The sequence below is a fragment of the Megalopta genalis genome, chromosome 5 (genome assembly GCF_051020955.1).
Source record: "Megalopta genalis isolate 19385.01 chromosome 5, iyMegGena1_principal, whole genome shotgun sequence".
In the NCBI taxonomy this organism is placed as follows: domain Eukaryota; kingdom Metazoa; phylum Arthropoda; class Insecta; order Hymenoptera; family Halictidae; genus Megalopta; species Megalopta genalis.
This window is the reverse complement of record NC_135017.1, coordinates 731,133-753,184: the sequence shown is the minus strand read 5'-3', so window position 1 is coordinate 753,184 and position 22,052 is coordinate 731,133. Positions and strand designations below refer to the sequence as shown.

The following is a 22,052-nucleotide window of genomic DNA, read 5'->3' as shown; positions in this document are numbered from 1 at the left end:
ATATTATAGGTAAAAAACTCAAGGTGGCCCTCATATTTTGATAAAAAAAGTAAATAGGGAAAAGTTGTTGTGTATGCTTCTTGTTATATCAAACAATTTTTGTTTGGAACGTTTTTTTATACGATATGCAGTTTACAAGAAAAATTAAGGTGAAAGAATTAGATGACTCACCCTGTATATAACCAGCGAACTTTTTAAAAGAAATATTCAAAACTTAACCCAGACCTAGCCTATACTTATAACGTTCGCAAGTTTATAGTTTTCTAATCTGGATTAAGTCTAAGTTACTTACTTAAGTTCTTCAATATTTGTTCTAACATTTTTTCGAGGTTCAATATAATAATAGCTACAATGTTCACAGTAAAAGTTATTCAGAATATCGAGTATTTCAATATATTTAAACGTCATCAAATTTTGAGCATTAATGAGTTGCTCAAAATTTAACAATATTAGAACCAATCATATTTTCTACATTTTGACGTTTAACTTACACTACGTTCAATGAGAACTGGCAATGTGTAACAGTAACAACAACAAAATGTAAACAGTACGTTCATGTGATCGGTGCTGCGGTTGCAGCTGAGTGACTGTTAAATGGCATACTATGTATGTGCTTGCTAATGACTGGACTGTGAGCAAATGCGGTGTTACATAAATAAGCAGAAACTTTTCGAAATTTGATTCCATTAATGTCTAATAGAATTTTGACGTTATTCCAAAAAATGGCAATTGTACTAAATATTGATTAAGAAATAGAGAAAAAAAATTTTGTTAATCGTGACATTGCTTTCGGGTAAAATACATTTCACATTTTTATACAAATAAATATTATATCTATGAATGTAATCGTGTACATGATTTCTTTTATTAATCCTGAAATGATATTCATGCACTATTTTTTCATTGTTATGGAATAATTATAAGTTCTCAATAAAACATCAGGTAGTTTTATGGAAATATTGACCAAACGAAATATTAAAAACAATACATCAGATTATAGGAATTTTCTTTTGCTCCGTGAGGAACAGTCAAATTTAGAATATATTTTAGCCGCAATCACCATGGGCTGTGTAGTTTAATTGAATTCACTCAAGTAAAAAATATTCCAAAAGTATCTATTTAAATTTAACTATCTATTTATATTTTTTATTGCATCGTGTAAATGATATAAAAATATGTTTTGTTATGAACATTATACGACTTTGAAATGACCTTCGAGATCAAAAATTAAATGGAAATGCGGATTTTCCAATGACTAATGATGCATGTTTCTCAAGTTTAATTGACCATGATTGGTGAAAGATGCCTCATCGGAAAACAACATACATACTCTCATGAAACGATTCATCGCGTTTAAACTACTGTAAACAATACCGACAAAAATTCAGGCGATTTTCAAAGTCTTGTAAATGAAGATCCTGATAGAGAGACACATGATAGATACGGATGAAATTTTTCTTTATGAAATATTCGTACTATGCTTATTTTGGAAATAGTAGTTATCCGTTCCAATTGTCGTGTACTAACATGCGGATTTTCAGCAACTTTTTCCATAACAAATTTCGTATTTAATTCGTTCGTAACACTATTGGTTCGCATATGTTTCTTCGTATTGACACTGCCACTTTCAAAAAAAGGTTTGACTATCTTTCCATATGTACTACGCAATGGACAATTCCGTTCAGGAAATTTCTCTCGGTACAATCGAACAGCTTGCCTTATACACTGATCACTTTTCCCATAATTCAGAATCATATCAATTTTCTCTTGAATTGAATAACTCATCGTGAACGATAATATCGATAAACTGACGAATTGATTGAGAATGATCAGATTTCTGCGGTGTCAGAAGTCATTTGTAGTGTGATAGTAAACATGATTATTTATACTTACAGATTCCCGAACGACGTCTAAAATCTCGATAGACTAAAATTTGTCGTTTCCATTTAATTTTTCATCTCGAAGGTCATTTCAAAGTCATGTAATATACGTAACTAAACATATTTTTACATCAGTTACACGATGCAATAAAAAAATTATACAATTATACGCAAAAAAACATCGATGACCTTGAAAACTTCTAAAAAAAATTACCTTAGAAAAAAGTTTTTGTTGTAATACGATGGTTTTTCCAAACCATTGAAATAGCATAAACAATTTTTTTGTACCCCCGCAATTAGAGGACATATTTAGGTGGCCTTATTTTGGTGAACCACCCTGTACATTTTTGAAAATAAAATATTTTATTTACTCGAAAGAATGTACTTTTATAGATAGAATATTTCATTCATTGTCAAAAATTGTTGAGGTAATATTGTAAATAGTATTTTATTTGAAAAACACTGCAAATTTTTGTGTCATAGTTCTGAATATTTTAGTTATTTAATTTATTATCATAAAATACGATAGTTTAAAACATAATTATTTTGGTAATCTAAAACGAACGAATTTTCATAATTTATTTTCAGGTTAAGAACTACGTGAGATATTCTATTTTATGCTTTATGTTAATAAGATAAAAAATATTTCAAAATGAAATACTTATTTTTATGTATTAGCTTTTTGGATCACCAAAATAAAATATTTATTTTCACGTATTAGCTTTTTAGATTATCAAAATGAACTATTTTAGTTTACGTTTTACATTATCAAAATAAAATATTTATTTCATGCTTTAACTATGAGAATTATCAAAATAAAATATTTCATTTCCTGAAATTTAATTTCCTCTTTAAAATACTATTTTATTTGAATCGTGAAAAATTTAAGAAGAATTTGAAATAGTATCTCAAATATTTTTTCTATAAATATTACCCAGCACTGAAAAGTGCATCCTTTGATGACATGTCAAAGTTACATTGCCTCTTTTAAACGGTGCAGAGTATGTGTCATTCTATAGTATTGTAGCCGATGTCAGGAACCTACAGTCTATAATATCAATCGATAACCTTTAAATGACCTTGAGCTCAAATATCATTTACTGTAATAATATATATTATATTATTTACTTTAATTAACTTAATATTATTTATTTTAAGAATGACAATAAATGATCAATACAAAAATGTCTTCTTTTATTGTAGGATAAACATTCATGAATAAAAAGGTTGATTTCTATTTGAATAAAGCAAAATGACTTTCAAATAAAATAGACTTTTAAAATGTCACATAAATATAAAATAAATAGGATTTGTTGCATTTCCTTCTCGAAGCTGTTAAATTTTTGTATTCAGTATTTTTCTAGTCAGAATTGAAGTTATCGAGTGTTATAAACAATAATAATTCGAGTTAAAGTTCTCAAATCGAGAGCCGCTACTGTTTTTAAAAAAATTCGTTGCCGAGACAATTGCCTCATACGTTCTAGAAGTTTACTATATTTTAGGTAATACGAAAATTTTTTACGAAGAATTTATTATGTAGTTAATACAAAACATTTATATTAAATGTAATATTTAGTAATAAACTGTAAAACTAATTTAATCTAAGAATGAAAACATTTTTTGATAACGTAAACGATTCAATTGCTAAACCGTGCTACATTTTTAATTTTATAGGGAAATATATACGGGGAATATATTGAAATATATATAGGGTGTCCCATTTAAGTTGAGATTGTAAAATATCTTGTAGACACGTGATGTAAAAAAACAAACTGACGCAATTACTTTTACAATTCTGAATGGTATTTTATTTCATTTAAGAACATCATATTACAAAAAAATGTTTCAAGCAAAAGTTGTGCATTTTTTTATGTAAGATATAACAGGGCTCAAGATCCATCCAATGACTTATAACGCTATAAGCTTCGCGCGATCTTGAATACAAAGAACATAGAAATCGATGATTTTAAAATCGCGAAAAATATTCCGCTTACCAAAAGCCTTGTTCATTCAAAATGAAAAAATCTGTTACTTCATCATCGAAAACGAGTAAAAATATTCAAAGTAATCAAGTTTGGATCGATCGTCAGAAAATAATATTTGGTCAGGTTTTCGATAGAAATGTACCACTGTGAGACGTAAACGCTCTATCTGAGATACAACGACTCTCAAGATCAAGTTTAGTCATCCTTGACCATTTTGTTTTATAAGTAGAGCATAGGATTACGTATGCAGGAATTTCTCTCGACTCACGGTACCTTCGCACCTGCGCCCGATATACAGTTAATGTTGAGAATGCGTGGTAGGCAGTTTATTTGTCATAGATAGATTACACCCCCGAGACACGATAAAGTAATACCAACAACGGGAATGTTCTACAAGAAACATCACCGTAATGTTCAATGTTCATTTTTCTACATCGTTTTCAAAAAATACGTTACCATACTCAAGAGCGGTTATTCGCTTGCTTTCAGAATTTTGTTACGTCTAAACAGCTGAACAGAAGTTTATAAGGCTTTCTTTATGTATTTAGATAGTGTCTTGAGGAATATAAACAAAAATTTTCAGTTTAGAAACTTGACTTTTTTATAAGGTATTCTGACCTCTTTCGCGAGTCTCTTCTTTAGAATTAAAATGTTGAATACCTATACAGATACATACAAATCCGTTTATTATGTTTAAATAATGTTCAGCTAAAATGATGATCAGCTTAGAAAATAAAACAAATTTCAGTATATAAAACATTTAATTTTGTAAATATAAAAATAAAATATAATATTTCATTTTGATAATTGTGTGGAAACAAAAACTGAAATCTGTTATTTTCACGATCTGATGTATGAAGTTTAATCTTTGACGATGAAATGTAGTGCACGCTATCCTGATAAAACCTGTCACAGAATTCACACAAGCTGCTTATGTCTATTCTATTGTGTTGATAAACATAAGACACTAATAACACTAATAATACTATATCTTTCCATAACTGATTTTACAAAGAATGTATTGTACATATGGTGATCCATTTGGAGATTTGCACTTAATTATCTCCTAAACTATAGTTTGCTTCCAAAAATGTTCTAAATTAAATTTATATACCCTGTTTTGAGGGAGCCAACTTATGGTAGTCAAAAATAGCCTCCGAGATTTGAAGATGACCTTGATTTTTTTAATGGAATTGTATGTTTTTTTCTAGGTAAGCTTGTAATCCATTCCAGGAGGAATTCATTGACCTGTAATACTTTGGTCAGCAACACATATCCTCAATTTGTAAGCACAGGAAAAAAACGATCATTATTGTGAGTTCGCGTGATGCTTATGTACAACCAGGGCTGGGGAAAGATAGATTTTTGCAACAGAAAATAGATTAGAAATAACTTCTCATGTAATACAGAATGGCAAATCAATTTTTTTGAAATAGTAATGACATATGAAATACTCTGTATTACACGCGAAGATAATAATCTTTGAATAATAATCTTAAACGACCTTGAAAGACTAAAGTATTATAGGTCAATGGATTCGTCTTCAAATCGTCTACAAGCTTATCTAGAATAAAGGAACATACACTTCCGTTTAAAAAAATCAAGGTTACCTTCAATTCTCGAACGCACTCCACCTAGAGAGAATTTGAGACTATTATAAGATGTCTCCCTCGAAATAGGGTAAGTTTAATTTAGAATATTTTTAGAAGCAACCTATATAGTTTAGGAACTTGTTAACAAACTCGCGGGCAATATTTTAACTAAGGAAAACTTTATTTCAAATGACTTTGGAAATTGTACTATTCAAGGACAAACAGTAGGACAGCAAACAGACGACGGCACCGTGCTGATCTAATGTTGTCATGAGCGACATTGCACACAAAATTCAATGTAGGAGTACACCAATTTTTCGCGAATATCTCAAAAACTAATGCCGAATGACTGACAATTTTTTGCAAATAAACTTTACTAATTTTATGGCATTTTTCCCTTAATCTGTTTTTCAATTCTTCTTTCTTGTCTTTCGTTAGATTCTACGGTACAATTCATCCCACAAATCAATGGAATTTAAGTCACGGGAATAAGCAGGAGTGTGCAATACTTTTGCACAATTGTATAGGAAAAATTCCTGCACGAATCGGGCTTTATGTCTTGGTAGAATTTAATCATCCGTCCATCTCCATATTTTTGGCACTTTTTGTTAAATTTTGTTTTAAGTTATTTATTTTTGTTAAAAATATGTACTTAAAAATAAGTCCTCAGTAAATAAAATTTTACCCACACCATTATTAATCGACTTGACGTTTTTCGATTGCAAATGTTTTGGTGTCGGTGCTTCCTTCTTTTCTCTTCAAACACTCATACAGTTCGCGACAAAAAGATGGCACACTTTAAAGATAAGTGATTTTTATTTATTTGATATTACAATCAAGGTTTTGATTTTATACAAACTTGCAAAACATCACTACAAACATATACAAATTAAATAGAATTAAATTCTGCTAATCCAACAACTTTATCTGAAAAAAAAGAATTTTTATGGAAACACGGTGTGACAAAATGATGGTACATTTAACTAAAAATTGTACAATAAATCAAGGAATGATATTTAATGCTTAATATTTTGTGGCCCCTTCTTTACAGTCATCATTATCTTTGACAGAGTTTTAGAATTTTCTAATAGCTTTTTGCTCACATCTCGAATACATGTTTTTCATTCGGCAATGTATTGAAATTGTTTGCCATTTGCATATGCAGCTCGGTTAAGATTTCCACAACAATTTTCAACGATATGACCTCGTTGGCCGATTCAAAATGCGATTTGTTTTTCGAGAAAAGTGCCCTTTTACTACATTCGCAGTGTGAGCTGCGGCATTATGCCGCTGAAAAATTCAGGTGTTCCTGGAAATATATATGTACAAGCGGGCACCCGGCGATTTCTCATAAAAAAACATGAAGAAAATATAGAATAACTTTTTTTGTTTAGGACTTTTTTTGAGAAAATCGAGTTTAAAAATTTGCTAAGATACGGTTCGTCGAGTGATCTACATATGTACATCACCTATAGCCTTAAGGGCGAATGTACATCATTTTGTCGCACCATGTTCCCATAAAAATTCTTTTTTTCAAATAAAATTGTTTGAACCTGCCGAATTTAATTCTGTTTCATTTGTTCTATTCCAAAGGCAAAACCTTGATTGTAATATTAAATAAATCAAAATCACTTATTATTAAAGTGTGCCATCTTTTCGTCTGCAAACCTCACGGTATCCCACCATTCGGCTTCTTTTACAATACACTTGTTTGCAAATTGGAGGCACTTTTTTACGATTTATAATTTTAACGAACGATTTTCTTCTGTCTATTCTACCATGACATCATGCAGATAAAGAATTCTTCGTACGTTTCCCGCATTGTCTGTTACTCCAAATTCTTAGCGTAATTCAATTGCTATTTTTAGATCAGTTACTCTCGGTTTCTTTTTAATTTTTTACACGAAGAATTTGGAGTACCAATAAGTGCGAAAAATTCTTAGACACGAAGAATTCTTAAATACGAAGAATTCTTAGGTCTGCGGGATATTATTGATCGAATAGCTAGACTGTAAAAGCGAAAATTACTCAGAATGGTGTCCCTGAAAACATATTTCGAAATCAAGGTCATCGGAGCTGTGCGTATATATATATATTTTGTCAATATTTATTGCTAAAAGAGTGTAGACAAATCTTATATTATGACAGATGTCTGAAAAGTGTTCTCCGTTCGCAACGATACAAAACATCGCGTACTTGGTGTCCCAAACTTGGATAATCAAAACACGAGGGCTTCATTTTCGCGTATTCATACGTATTTATCATTGGCAAATATTTCTGGCATTTTGATGATGTTACTTTGGATGATCGTTCGGAACTAACTGCTAGTAAGAGTATTGCAGAGCAGAGAGTATTGCAGCATAATCGACTCTCTGTGTATTGTAATTGAAAACGTGAGATACACAGGGTTATATTCCATTTAAGTTGAGATTGTAAAAAATCTCGTAGACACGTGATTTGAAAAAGAAGTACGAACTGACACATGTGTTTCAGTATTTCGAGATCAGTATTTTCGAGTCAAATGGCGCTGCTAGTTTTTCAATACGTGGTCGTTTCCAAGGTTATTGCAAGTCATCTTTCTTTTTTTTATGATATATCTATATTTTTTATTTCGGAATCATATTCTACATAAAAAAATGTACAACTTTTGTTTGAAACATTTTTGTTTAATATGATGTTCTTGAATGAAATAAAATATCTTTCAGAAGAAAGTAACGTCGTCATTTTAATAGAAACACAAAAATCGGCTAGATATCTTAAAAAATATTGAACTTACAAAAAAAAAGTTTTAAACAAAAGTTCTATATTTTTTTATGTAGAATATGATTCCGAAATAAAAGATATAGGTTTATGATAAAAAAGAAACAAGATGACCTTGAAATAACCTTGAAAACGCTAACGCATTAAAAGACTAGTGCTATTTGACTCCCACTCGAAATACTAAAGGACACGTGTCAGTTTTTTTTTTAATTACATGTTTACAAGATTTTTCGCAATCGCAACTTTAATGAGACACCCTGTATATCTCATACGTACAATGTTTGCCTTAAATCTGTAACAAGATGTCTCCTGACAATCATTATAAATACTTCTTTTCCTTATTGCGATTATTGTAGATTATGGCTCGGCAGTCTGATTCTTTAAGTTTTGGGATATACATAATTATATTGTGATGAATTATATATAGTGATAATACATAATTGAGTTTGATTTTTCAGTAGTTATACCATTATGCCAATCATAAATACAGTTTTGAGTTTTGGTTATGCAAGTTAATATTGAGAACGTCAATGTTCGAATGATGTAACATTTATTTTGATAAGATGCTAGATCTGTAGTAATCATTGCAATAAATAGTCTGTTTGTGGATGGCTTCAGATTGAGTTATTTATATACAATGTCACTCAAAAGTATGTGGACACTTTCTTAACTATTACTACTATCTAAAAAAATGTTTCAAATTATTATTGTTATAGTCAATACAAGATTTGTATGCATTCACTTTTCTTGCAATTTCCCTTACGGAATATCCTTCTTTGGATAGAGTAAGAATTGTAGAAAGCATTTCTACACTTATTTCGTTTCTCTTAGTGCTCATCGTGCAGACACAAGTATTCAAATTCGAACTGACTTCGAAAGAAGAACAGAACGGTCTCTGCGCTCTCATCTGAAGTGTCTTCGAGCTGTGGATCATGTTTCAAAATACATTTATATCAGCCTAAGGAAGACTGGGGAACGCTCTAGAGTCGATCAGTCACCGTATAATAAAACAAGAAAATCATACAAACCATCCACACACAGCAGAGACTAATGCAATGTTACATACATGCATACATACATACATACATACAATATTGTATGACCTGAATATTTTAGACATATTAGTTTATTACGCATTGTTTAAACAAATTTTTACAAAAGTTACAATTGGTTGGAGTGACAAAGAAAAAAATGAAAAATTTAGACAGTTTTCTCGATCTTGGTAACCTATGTGTATGCCAAAGATTTAATCGAAGTCAGTTAATGATGCTATCAGCTACATACATTGAAAGATGTAAAATTCTCCAGATCTCTTAATTATTGATAGAAAGTCGTGAAAAAAGCTATGATTTTCGCTATCTTTAATTGTTTGTAGCTCACGAAAGTAACTGCATATAAGTTATCGAGATCTGCAAAATGCGTCGTTTCACCCTCGTATGACGGTCCGTGGCGGCCGGTGACCAGGTCGCACATGACCCATACTGGAATAAGAACTTTATTTCACTTCCATTGATTTATTTATTTCTTGATTATTGTTAACATTGCCATCATGAAAGGTGGTAGGGAATAAAAAATTATTTATTTTGTTTATTTGTTGTAATAAGTAATTTATTATGTCTTCTTGCATGTGATATACAAAGGTCACCGCAGATTCAGCGATCGTCATGCGAGGGTCAAATCTTCGTTATAGGCTCGGGCAAAAAAGTTCTATTTACCGTTTTTATATTCCTTTCTCTGTTATTTTAACCAATTGCAACTTTCGCATAACTTGTTCCGCCCGTTGTGTAATAAAGTAGATCAGAGTTGGGCATTATTCGAATAAATTCTTCGAATTAAATTTTATTCGTATGATGTCCATCTGCGAACTATGTATGCTTTGTTCAACGAGAATTGACACAAAATGTAAACAGCTGAATGCGAGCGACGCGTGATCGAGCCAGGGTCGAATCACAATTTTCAGACTCTTCAACATGAGGCTATGTACTCTGCATGCAAGGACCCTCGATAAGGGTCCCCTAAAATTCGTCCCTGAGCATCGTCGTTTAGCCATTCAGCTGCAGCCGCGCAGCACCGATCACGTGAACGTTCCGTTTATACTTTTTGCCAGTTCTCGTTGAACATAGTATGTACATATAGATCAGTATATGAAAAATTTCAAGTTATGTGATGCAATCTTAACCCTTAAATGCATGATTTTTTGTTTTGAATTTTAAAAGATCGTTTTTTATAGGAATGTAGTCATAGGTTACGTAAAAAATAAATAAAAAAATCTAGGCAATAATATTGAGTATTTATTTCGAAAAAAAGTTGTACGTAGACTTTTGGCAACAATATGCGTTTATTACTAAAATTATTGTAGACGTAAACAAACGGTCATGTATTTATATTATCTATTAGAATAGGAATTTTCACATTATTTATAAATGAAATGCAGCAAAGCGATTGCGATTTTTGTTGCGACACAAAGCAACCTTGCATTCGATGCACTCGGTCCGTGAAAATCCTTTGCAACCTGGAAGTTATCACCCACCACATTCAAATGTCAAAAAACATATAACTTACTCGCCAAAAGTAATGTCAAGTCTTTTATTTCACACATGGTCTATTGTCTATTGTTATCAACGTGTGTTCGGAAACGCGCGTACTCAGGTTTTTGAATAAAATTCAGTGGAACTGGAATGTAGACAATTGGCAACAATATGCATTTAAGGGTTAAACAAGTTGCCTCTCTTTAACCCTAGAAAGACAACCATATGACAACGTACGTAAAAGATAACCATACGCTTCAGAGGCGCATGCTTTTCTAAGGCGTCAATTTTATACTAACAATGGATATTTATTTAAGTTAATCTAGTCATTTTAAAGGTTTGGCATTATTGTAAAAATAAAATGCATTTATATTATATTTTTTTATATTTTAAGTAATTTTAAACTTAAATCACTAGACCTCTATGAAAAATTAACAAAAATCAACAGTCTTCGCAGGCGCCTCTGCGACGTCGGTTATCTTTCTCGGGTTAAAAGATGTTCGAAGATTTTAGCGAGTAACTGTGGATTCTAACGAAGTTCGGTTTATTTAATCATAGATTGTAGGAATACACAGTTTTTAAAAGCTTTGAGAAAAGAATTGTGTCAATTATGTATTTCTAATGTGGCACTCAATTCATTGAATAAACAAATAATTCTATTGAACAGCCATTGTTAGGATAATATTTCGATACGGTATGTTACAGGCTTGCTCGATTCCATAACGAGTACAGCTAACAGTGCAGACTGTCCAGGAGTATGCGTGCATGCGTTCGCAACCTTGATATGCTACGAAGTACTCGAGCATGTGCAATGCCCTACTAGCATGCGATGTTGCATCGAGGCACCGATAAACGGTACCGGAACATCTACCGAGAATCTTCTCGAAGATGATAATCCAACTTCGACGATGCTCACCACCATTAGGACTACGATGACGTCTGTGAACGTCACCACGCCTCCGCCGACAACTACAACGTCCACGACGTCATTGGCCCCAATGAAAACTACCTCGGTAAGTCAACAACTCGGTATGCATTTTCAGCCATCTTCAAGCTTCTAATTGAACAAGACAAGCCTAAAATGAGTCATACTGGTACGCTATAGATCTCCAATTTGAAAAATTGTCTGCGAAAATTTTCGATATTTAAACCGTCATTGTTTCATAAAAAAAGAATGGTAAATACGTAGTTGCAATAGGGGAGCATCTTAAAATGACCTTGATCATGATAAGTGTTGTCGAGGTCACACCTCAGAGTAACGGTCACTGTTTTTGCTTCGCTTGTTTTTTGTTAAAAAATTATTAACGAAACAATTTGATAACTATTTGCAATAGGGGTACACCTTCCAGTGTTGTTAAGGTCATTCTCTCTCACGAGTTTGATGTTTATTAAAACATATATAAGCTCGTTGTTTATTAGAAGGTTATTAACAGAATAATAATGTTTTATTCTCAATATTTAAAAGAATGATCAGAGTAGGTCTAGGCTAAGTCTAGATTAAGCCTGACCTCATTATTTGTTTTAAAAACATTTGACTGTTATACATATATAAGGTGTCCCATTTTAATATTCCATGGCAAATATCTTAAAAAGTTCAAATGATATGAAAAAATGTTTCAGACAGACGTTGTATGGTTCGAGAGGGGCAGATTGTGTTGTTATTTATTGGACCTTGTGGTAACTTTGGGAATAACTTACAAAGGTCGACTTCAAATTTTTAAATTGAAACCTGTATTTTTCATCGGATATTGTTGTAGCGGACATCAAAGCGTTTTTAAAACACTACTTAAATGTAACTTGTATGTATCTCTTATTCGAGATACAAACATTTTTAAATTATCATACCGTTGGCATTACATACAATACAAGCTGTCCCATTTGAAGTAACGCACTCAATTATCTCTTAAACTATAGTTCGTTGCAAAAAGTGTGTGAAATGAAACTTAACTTGTTTCCTAATGATCGAAAATATTTACTGGGTGGATTTCAAGGTTTGTTTGAAGACCATTCAGGTGATTCTATGCTGTCCAATGTATACATATCATGTCCAATATGACTTCCACTGATTGTGTCAGTGTGATACTATCATAAGCAAGCCTATTTCTTTAGTTTCAGTGCATTTCTGCGAAACAACGATTTTTTTGTAGGGATATATTAATCATATACTTATACTACACCATCGAGAAATTTAAACAATTTATAAACTAAGATAAAAAAAAGTGTGTGCATCCATGTCTAACATTGACAAAAACTACCAGGAGTGTGGTCAACAGGACTTAGAAAATACGACATTATGAAATATTTTTATTTCTTTTACTTCTGGTCATGTATGACCTTGAAGATCATAGTATACTATACGATTGAACTCGTTTTTATACCCGCTTTCATATGATGTACAAAAATATGTAGCATTCGAACAAAAAAGATTAAGGTTACGTTTGTTTTTAGAAAAATATTAAAAATACAACAAATTAAGACATTCTATCATATTGCTAGCAAAATATACAAGTTTTTCCACTCTGTCTTTTAACGAACAAAACGTTGATACAAATTATCGCGAACACGCTGTATATGTATACAGGGTGTGGCAATAACTTTGATTATTTTGAATATCTCAGTTATTTTTGGAGATATAGAAAAACTTTATTAACAAAAGTTGTACGGCTTCAAGGGAGTCATAAGGTAACAGTAATAATTTATTCGCAGGTGGCTGAATTTTTAAGATTTTATGGTTACGTTCATTTTTTTGAAATGGTATGCTATACTTTTCTATTCCCAATGAAGCAGTGGGTATTTAGATACGACGATTTAGACCTATACATGTCCATTTTATTTGTATGGAATCAATAATATTTCATTATGTTAATTTTACGTAAGTATATATTTCCGTCACTGTATATATATATATATATATATATATATATATATATATATATATATATACAAACAAATTTTTTAAAACAAATAATGAAGCCAGAGCTAATCTAGAGCTAACATATGCTACGTTCATGGAAAACTGGTACATTAACATGACTGGTGCTGCGGTTGCAGCGAAGTGGCTGTTAGACGACGATGTCTAGGAATGAATTTTAAAGAACCCTTAACGAGGGCCCTTGCATGCAAAGGTAGCCAGGAAAAGTTAGGAATGGAAGGGATACAGTTCATTGAGGATTTCAGAGGGCATGAAGTGCGGTGGAACAACCTCACTTTTTCCTGCCTAACCTGCTTGCATGCAAGATCGGGCGGAATTTCTATCCCCGCGGGTAATTGAATGTACCATATCTGTCTCAAGTCGAGCCTCTGATTCAGCCAGGTACTCTGGGTTCGCCAATATAAAACTTTACGACTGCTAGGTAGCCTAGCACAAACTTTCTCTCTTTTTAACTTGCATTTATGAAAAAGAAGAAAGACGTTTCTTGAGGCAAGCATAAAAAAGACACCGAGCAGCAGTCATAGCATCGTGAGCCATTGCACTATACGTTTGTCGTTCTGTCTTCGCTGCGTTGTAATTTGTTGTCATCTTCGTTTATTTGTTTTTGTTATAATTATTTCTTGTTTTCTATTTTTATTGTTTTTACTACTTCATAGGAAAACCATTATGTTGCCTTTGGATTAAAAAAAAACATGAATCGATAAATATTGCACGATCGTCTACCAGAAAGTGAAAATATATTAGTGCAAATGATAATAAATATTTGTAAAGAACAATTGAACTTAAATTTTTATAACTGACTTTGCTTTTTAATTACCGAGTTACGTATTCTAGTTAATAACATTATTTAATCACATCACATTAATATCGAGTAATCATTGTTCAGAAAGTTAACTTCCTATTTCTTTCGATTCGACCCTGGTCTATCTGTTTCTATTTTGCATCAATTCTAGTTGAACGGAGAATAGATCATTGATCATTCTTTGAAAATTAAATATTATTATTCTATCAATAACTTCTTAACAAACAACAACCATCTGTTTTAGTAAAAATAAGAGTGATCTGGACAATATATGTCAAGCTCGAGATCATCGAAAGGTTTTCTGCCCTTCCGTAAATATTTACCAAATGAATTGTAAAATAGATAGTATTTTGTTAATTTTCATCTAAAATGTTTTTATATGATATGGCTGGTGAAGATGTCTTCAAAAGATACTTTTTTAAAATAAATGATCAAAGCGCTGTTCAATGCACAAACAATATATACAATACAATATAATAATAATAATATACAATCAATTGAAACACGTTGTGTTGAGCATTTTCTGCAATTTCCATTACTACGTCACGCCATTTGAATAAATCAAATTGGTTTTCATTTGTCTTCTATGCATCCACATAAGAAAAACCGAAATCTACAAAACACATTTTTTAAATTTTCATTATAATCTCAGATAAAAAACGTGAAATTTAGCTTTTCTTGTCATTTCAAGTAATTATAAACTAGACCCTCTAAGATCTCAAAAAAAGTCATTTATCCAGTTTAAAAAAAGTTATAGCATTTTTTTTTTTACCCACTGTAAGTATAGCATTGGCGATGATTTAATCATTTTCATTTTATATTAAAAAGGTAAGAAGTCAGTCTCCTAAGTTTTCTGTCTATTTGAAGATATGAGCCGCTTATTTTGAAAGTGGCCTAACTCCATTTATCTTCAAATCGAGATATTTAAAGTTTTGCGTTTCAATGAATTTAAAAAATATACGTATAGGATACTAATGAGTCATACTGCTAAAGCGTATCTAAGGATGTTAAATTTAAAGTTCCTGTTAAAATAGTGGCAATTATTAAGTAAATAACGTGCGTTTTCTTATCAAGAATGGAGTTGGGCCACTTTCAAAATTAACAGTCATATTCATTATAAAATTTGAAGGTGCCCAAGTCCATTCAACATAATTTAAGATGTTTCAAATTGAAAAAAACAATACTGAATTTGTTTTACATATCTTGAAAACACTTCGGAAACATAATTTATGCGATTTAAAACATTTTTTAATTACAGAACATAGAAAATTACAAACATAAATTTATTACAAAACAATTTACTATTCGTCTACATTTTGTGCGTGTGAAAGTGATTTGAAGAAATCATGATGTTCTGAATTCTGTTTAATCTTTCGCACTTTTTGGATGTATGATGCATGAATTTTTTCTCCATTGTTATTCGGATCTTCATCCTCTGAAGACGAATATTGTTCTATAATTCTGTTTCATTTTCGATTTTTTTTTAAAATTATTAGTTACTATTTCTTCTTCACTATCTGAACTAATTAATGGTCTTGTTCTGTTTTTCCTCATGGGTGAAATAATTTCTAAAATTTAATATTAAATTTTAAGTTTTATATTAATTAAACGTACAGGTTATTCAACTAACGCAATTGCCCCAAAAATTAGGTTAACTTGTAAATACTAATTAGTTGAAATTACCTTCATCACTGCTTTTCGACATTATCAATAGTAAATATCTTGATGTAAGTATAAATGGAGTTGGGCCACTTTCAAACTACACGGCTCAGTTATTTAATTAATTCTGAAAACTTATGTGTGAAAAATTTATCGTATTTGCTCTGAATATAAGCAACCTGAAGTGCTTCACTGATACATAACATGAAACTGTACATTTAACCATGGTAACCGGCAAAAAATTGGAAAACGGAGTTAGGCCACTTTCAAAATAAACGGCTCATATCGACTTTCCATATGCTACTAAGAAGATATTTTTAAAGTCATATGAATAAAAAATATAATAGAAGTTTAAAAAATAAATTTACGAAACAGCGAAACTGGATTATGTCCCTCCCGAAATATCGTATGAAATATTTTTTCAAATAACGAGTAGTTTTCGAGATAATCGCATGTAATGAATAAAATGGGACAACCTGTATATGTATAACGCACATAACAATTTTTCCTTTCACTTAAAGCGTATTTCCTAGATTAACAATTTGCTTGTTTCAATGAAACAACGTTTAAAATGACTTAATGTACACCTGCGATAAAACCAACAAGTGGTTTCAATTCTATTTTGAGAACGATTACCAGGACGAAAAATCTGGAAAAATTGACACAAATACTATAACAAGCACAAATCTGCTTGTTATAGTATTTTATCAGGGAATTAATATTAAAACAGCAAAATTTTTTGTTTACGAGAAATCTGCAATTTCTCTATTTCTTTTTTTTTTATTTTTGATATTTTGCTGTCACAGCTTGCAACAGAACGATCTGAAAAAGATTCTCTAATATGTAAATTAAGATCCAAAATATGCCACATTTTTCTCGAAATTTTAGATAGCATACGAGAGGAGAAATGCGCGAGAAAGCACGCAAACTAATTTGCCCTGTAACTACTCTCGCGGACAAGCTACAGGGTTGAAATTTTACACAGAGAGGTTTTTATCGACTAGCTATCGAACAATGTAGTATTCGTTAAAAAAAAACTTTAAAGCAATTTTGATCACTTTTCTGGCTAGGCCCTTTCTGAGTTATGCAGTTTTACGTAGTTCACTAACTGACTGTTTTATTTAAGCAGAGGGCGCGAGAAAACCGCTTTGGTTTTCAGCGATGTCGGCATTTCAGAACCGTTTGATACGAAACCTCATATATTCATAGTTAGGGTTGGAAAATTTAGATCCAACCGCTATAATTCTCGTGAATCACTATCACAATTCAAGCTTTGGAATACATACTTTGGCGATATCTTTTGCGAAATAATGATGGGCGAACCATGTTACAAAATCTAGACATAGCAGGATGGAAATTTCCCATTGATATTGACGAGATACTATTATGCAAAGACATCAAAACAATAAAAATTATTAGACTTTGAAAAAAAGTCGACAGTGTCCCACAGTAGATAAGTAGAATGTAAGTTAATCAATAAGTATATAGATTAGTGGATGATGTAAGTTAGAATAAGAATTTTGTATGTTTTGTATTTTGACATTAAAAGTTTCTTCTTTTTTGTTGTTGTTTTGTGCAATATATATATATATAACACGAAGTTATGTCACCATATGAATGATGCTTAGTCTATTCTGATACAACAGATGACGTACAATGCGCTATGTAAAAAAATAAATCCACTTTTGATTATCCATTATAATTTATAGTTTATATTTTGTGATTACTGTAAATAAAAATGTTCATTTTTATAAATTCTTTTACAAATGTCTGGAATAGGAAAGAATTGTCTGGAATTAATCAATTTACCAACTGAGATTATGGCACTAAGAGTTTTCCTATATTGGTAGCATTAATTGAAAATGAATTAATGTTTTACGATATAGAAATCGTTACTTTTGTTTCCTACAACTTTACGAATTGATTTTTGTTTTTAAACCAAAGCGATCGTTCCATTGGCCTTTTACTACATTGATATGATGGCATATCGTAAAATTCGATTACTATGTTCCTTAATATGAGGCATGTCCAAAAAGTAATAGTAGTCAGAAGAATAAGCTTTTGAAATCGAAGGAGTGGTGGAGATTTATCATGTAATGTGTCGGGACTCTCGTACAGCAGAGTGGGGGGTATAGTGGGTGTATATTATAATTCTCAACTACAAACACGTCGCAGAGGTACAGTGATGTGCATAATTGTAGATTGAAAACTGAAACGAAAACTTAACAAAATATTATATTTGTATATTTCTATTTTCTTTTATTTCTAATATAGAAATATACAAATATATTTTGTTAAGTTCTTTTTTTAAATATCCAGGATGACTCAGCAAAGAGAGATCACTTAGAGTGTTGTGAATAATTATAAACTTAAAGTAACTTTGACTTGTTTTACAAATATTTGAACAAAAACCAAAAAAAAAACTATATTTGTATATTTATATATTAGAAATAATAGGAAATAGAAATATACAAATGATACATCGTTAAGTTTTTGTTTAAATATCACTAAAAAGATAAAAGTTACTTTGAATCTATAATTGTTCACATCACTATATAATATTGTAGGATAGGAACACCCGTTATGTTTTCCATTCCGCTGTACTGGAGTACGTCTACTCCTTCGATTTGAAATCTAGCTTATTCTTCTGGCTACCATGGACTGCACTGATAATTATCTACGATAGCAAGCTAAAATGTAACTAAGAAGAATAAAAAACTTGTGCTTTATAATTTTACTACCTAATCCTAAATAAAAAAAATGATTCAAATGTTTGCGTGAAATTTGATTAAGATAGAACGCAAAAAAAAAAATTTCTGAAAAATTTAATTAAAAGATTCTCAGTCTTTAGGCTTTCTTCTTGTTTCCGAAAATTAAATTCCACCTTGAAGCTTGCTATTCTGATACTGTGAACAATGTGAATACCGCCGTGATACATCAGCTGAAGCCATTTCCAATTTAACAATTTTCGCACTATTACGTCGCACATTGATCTGAAATTCGATCTCGATGACCATAATTATTTTATGTTATATATTTAATATTTTATATATATATATATTTTTAAAAAACGGAGTGATCTTCATATTTTATAAAAACATTTTTATTGAAAATTTTTATATTGAGTTTTGTAAAAAATCAATAATCAATTCATTAACTTCTGTTTTAAAAATTTTGTTGTCATATAATCAAGAATATCTGAAAAATCGTGCTAACAGTGTTTTTTAACCAAAATATTATTATAATAAATATTATAAAGAATTTAAAAATAACACTATTCAACACGATTTTTGATTTCCTATAGCCACCTCAGTTTTTTAAACAAACGAACTTTTGTAAAAACTCAAAATTTTCAACAAAAATGAGGTATTGCATGAAAAGTACGAACGTTAGAAAGTTCTAATTGGTGTTAAAAGATAGAGGAGAGTTTCCCGAATATAGTGGTATGCAATTTATTAATTGTTTTTGGTCCTAAATAGCAATAAATTGATGTCAAAGTTTAAAAAAGTGTCGACGTGCGTAGTTTCTCCGCAATATTTTTGTATTTTTACGAAAAGTTCTTTGTTCAGCACGAAGACTCTACCCAGGATCGGATTCTGTAGACATTTCTGAAGAAGAAACGGTCCGATAGAAGTGTCAGAATAATGTACATTTTGAGTAGGTCAAGAAAATGTTCGTCGGCGACATGTACAGATGTTTTGCTACCATGTGCTCCGCAGCTCGCATCTCTCTACTCGGCAGGGCCGAAGCTATGCGCAAACAACACCGATGGAAGGATCCAATGGGGCACGCACTTTGTGTAAATAGTATTTGAATATTTTTAAGTACTTTAGTGTTCTGTTTTTTTTTATACATTTCTCTGGATGCTAATGACCAAACTGTGATGTATTTTGTGACGAAAAGTCACACCAGATTATTTACAGTGGCTAACGAAAATATTCGAACACTAGTATTAACTTCTATGTCACATATTTAACCCTAGAAAGATAACCATATGACAACGTACGTAAAAGATAACCATACGCTTCAGAGGCGCATGCTTTTCTAAGGCGTCAATTTTATACTAACAATGGATATTTATTTAAGTTAATCTAGTCATTTTAAAGGTTTGGCATTATTGTAAAAATAAAATGCATTTATATTATATTTTTTTATATTTTAAGTAATTTTAAACTTAAATCACTAGACCTCTATGAAAAATTAACAAAAATCAACAGTCTTCGCAGGCGCCTCTGCGACGTAGGTTATCTTTCTCGGGTTAAATAACTATACATTGAAGGGAAAGCATCTGAAGAAATTTGTAAAATTCAAATGCATTGTTGCCCATTTATCCGCTAATATTGATGTAATATGGGAAAGCAACCAAAAATGCATTTGAATTTTACAAATTTCTTCAGATGAATTCCCTTCAATGTATAGTTCTTTAAATATATGACATAGAAGTCAATACTAGTGTTCGAATATTTTCGTTAGCCACTGTGACTTTTCGTCGCGAAATACATCACAGTTTGGTCATTAGCATCCAGAGAAATGTATGAAAAAAACAACACTCTAAAGTACTTAAAAAAATTCAAATATTATTTACACAAAGTGGGTGCTCCATTGGATCTCTCCATCGGTGTTGTTTGCGCATAGCTTCGGCCCTGCCGAGTAGAGAGATGCGAGCTGTGGAGCACATGGTGGCAAAACGTCGTGCATCCGTTGCCGACGAATATTTTCTCGACCAACTCAAAATGTACATCGTTCCGACACTTCTATCAGGCCGTTTCTTCTTCAGAAATGTCTACAGAATCCGATTCTGGGTAGAGTTTACGTGCTGAACAAAGTACAAAAATATTGCGGAGAAACTGTGCACATCGACGCTTTTTTAAACTTTGACATTAATTTATAGTTATTTAGGACCAAAAACAATTAATAAATTGTATACCAAGATATTCGGGAAACTCCCCTCTATCTTTCAAGACTAATTAGTGCATTCTAACGTTTTTGTGCTTTTCATGCGATACCTCATTTTTGTCGAAAATTTTGGGTTTTTACAAAAGCTCGTTTTTTCCGAAAACTGTGGATAATGGAGCAATTTTCGGATTCTTGTTCAGAGAGTGCAGCTCTACAAGGATTTCATGATGGCTATAGGAAATCAGAAAAAAGGTTTGATTTTGTCAAACAGTGTAATTAGCATCCCTGTTGTAAACGTTATACGTTGTACATTGAAATATTTATAACATTTAAAACTGCATGTACCCACATATGGTACTTACGTATTTCTATTGAGAAATGTCAAAGCTTTCCTATGAAAATGGCTCATTGTCTGACATTTGTAACCAGCTTTACGAAAGCATACTTAAAGTTTACATTGTTATTAACTTGTATTATTTATACATACATTAAAAAATTCTTACAACAACATTATATACCTAAAATAGACCTGTTATCATGTATGAAGTCGTTATACAAATTAATATGTTGATATTTCATAATGAGTACAATAATACCAGGATTACTGCACGTTCCTCTACCTCCCTAAGCAAACGTTTGTATCCCCACTACGCATCCAATTCGCAGTGAATCGTCAGCCAATCAGAGCAAAGTAATCACTGTCCTCGTTCTTGACCGCTTAGCAAGTTGTGGCTCGAAAAACGTGCAGGAATTCAGGTATTACTGTACATGAAAATTGCGATTTTCTCTTTAAAATACTGTATCCAATCACGGAATCGTCTGAAATGTATAACATTTTGAATACCGGATTTTCAAAGGGTTGTTATTTTATAGGAAAAATCGTTAAATATCTCAAACTTGAAAAATTATCTTTTGAAACAACGTACATGATGATGCGTAGCTTTGCAAAAACGTTACTTCGATGGGGACAATGTTATTGTAATGTTTAATTATATAAAAAAGATGATAAAGCCGTAGT

At 31.4% G+C, this 22,052-nt stretch overlaps 1 protein-coding gene and 1 long non-coding RNA gene across 3 annotated transcripts in view; one reads left to right on the top strand and one right to left on the bottom strand.

The window, feature by feature from the left end:
• The window catches only part of mas (trypsin-like serine protease domain-containing protein masquerade), a 52,716-nt gene that overhangs the window by 9,622 nt on the left and 21,042 nt on the right, over positions 1-22,052 (top strand). For both annotated transcript variants that reach the window (XM_033475225.2, XM_033475224.2), the window contains exon 2: positions 11,451-11,758. In XM_033475225.2, coding sequence (XP_033331116.2) covers positions 11,451-11,758 — 308 coding nt within the window. The remainder of the gene's footprint in view (positions 1-11,450; positions 11,759-22,052) is intronic.
• On the bottom strand, positions 15,664-16,424 carry LOC143259524 (uncharacterized). Its single transcript, XR_013033497.1, has 2 exons — positions 16,163-16,424; positions 15,664-16,047 (listed from the first exon to the last, which is right to left on the bottom strand). It is a non-coding gene; the product is annotated as an uncharacterized LOC143259524 (long non-coding RNA).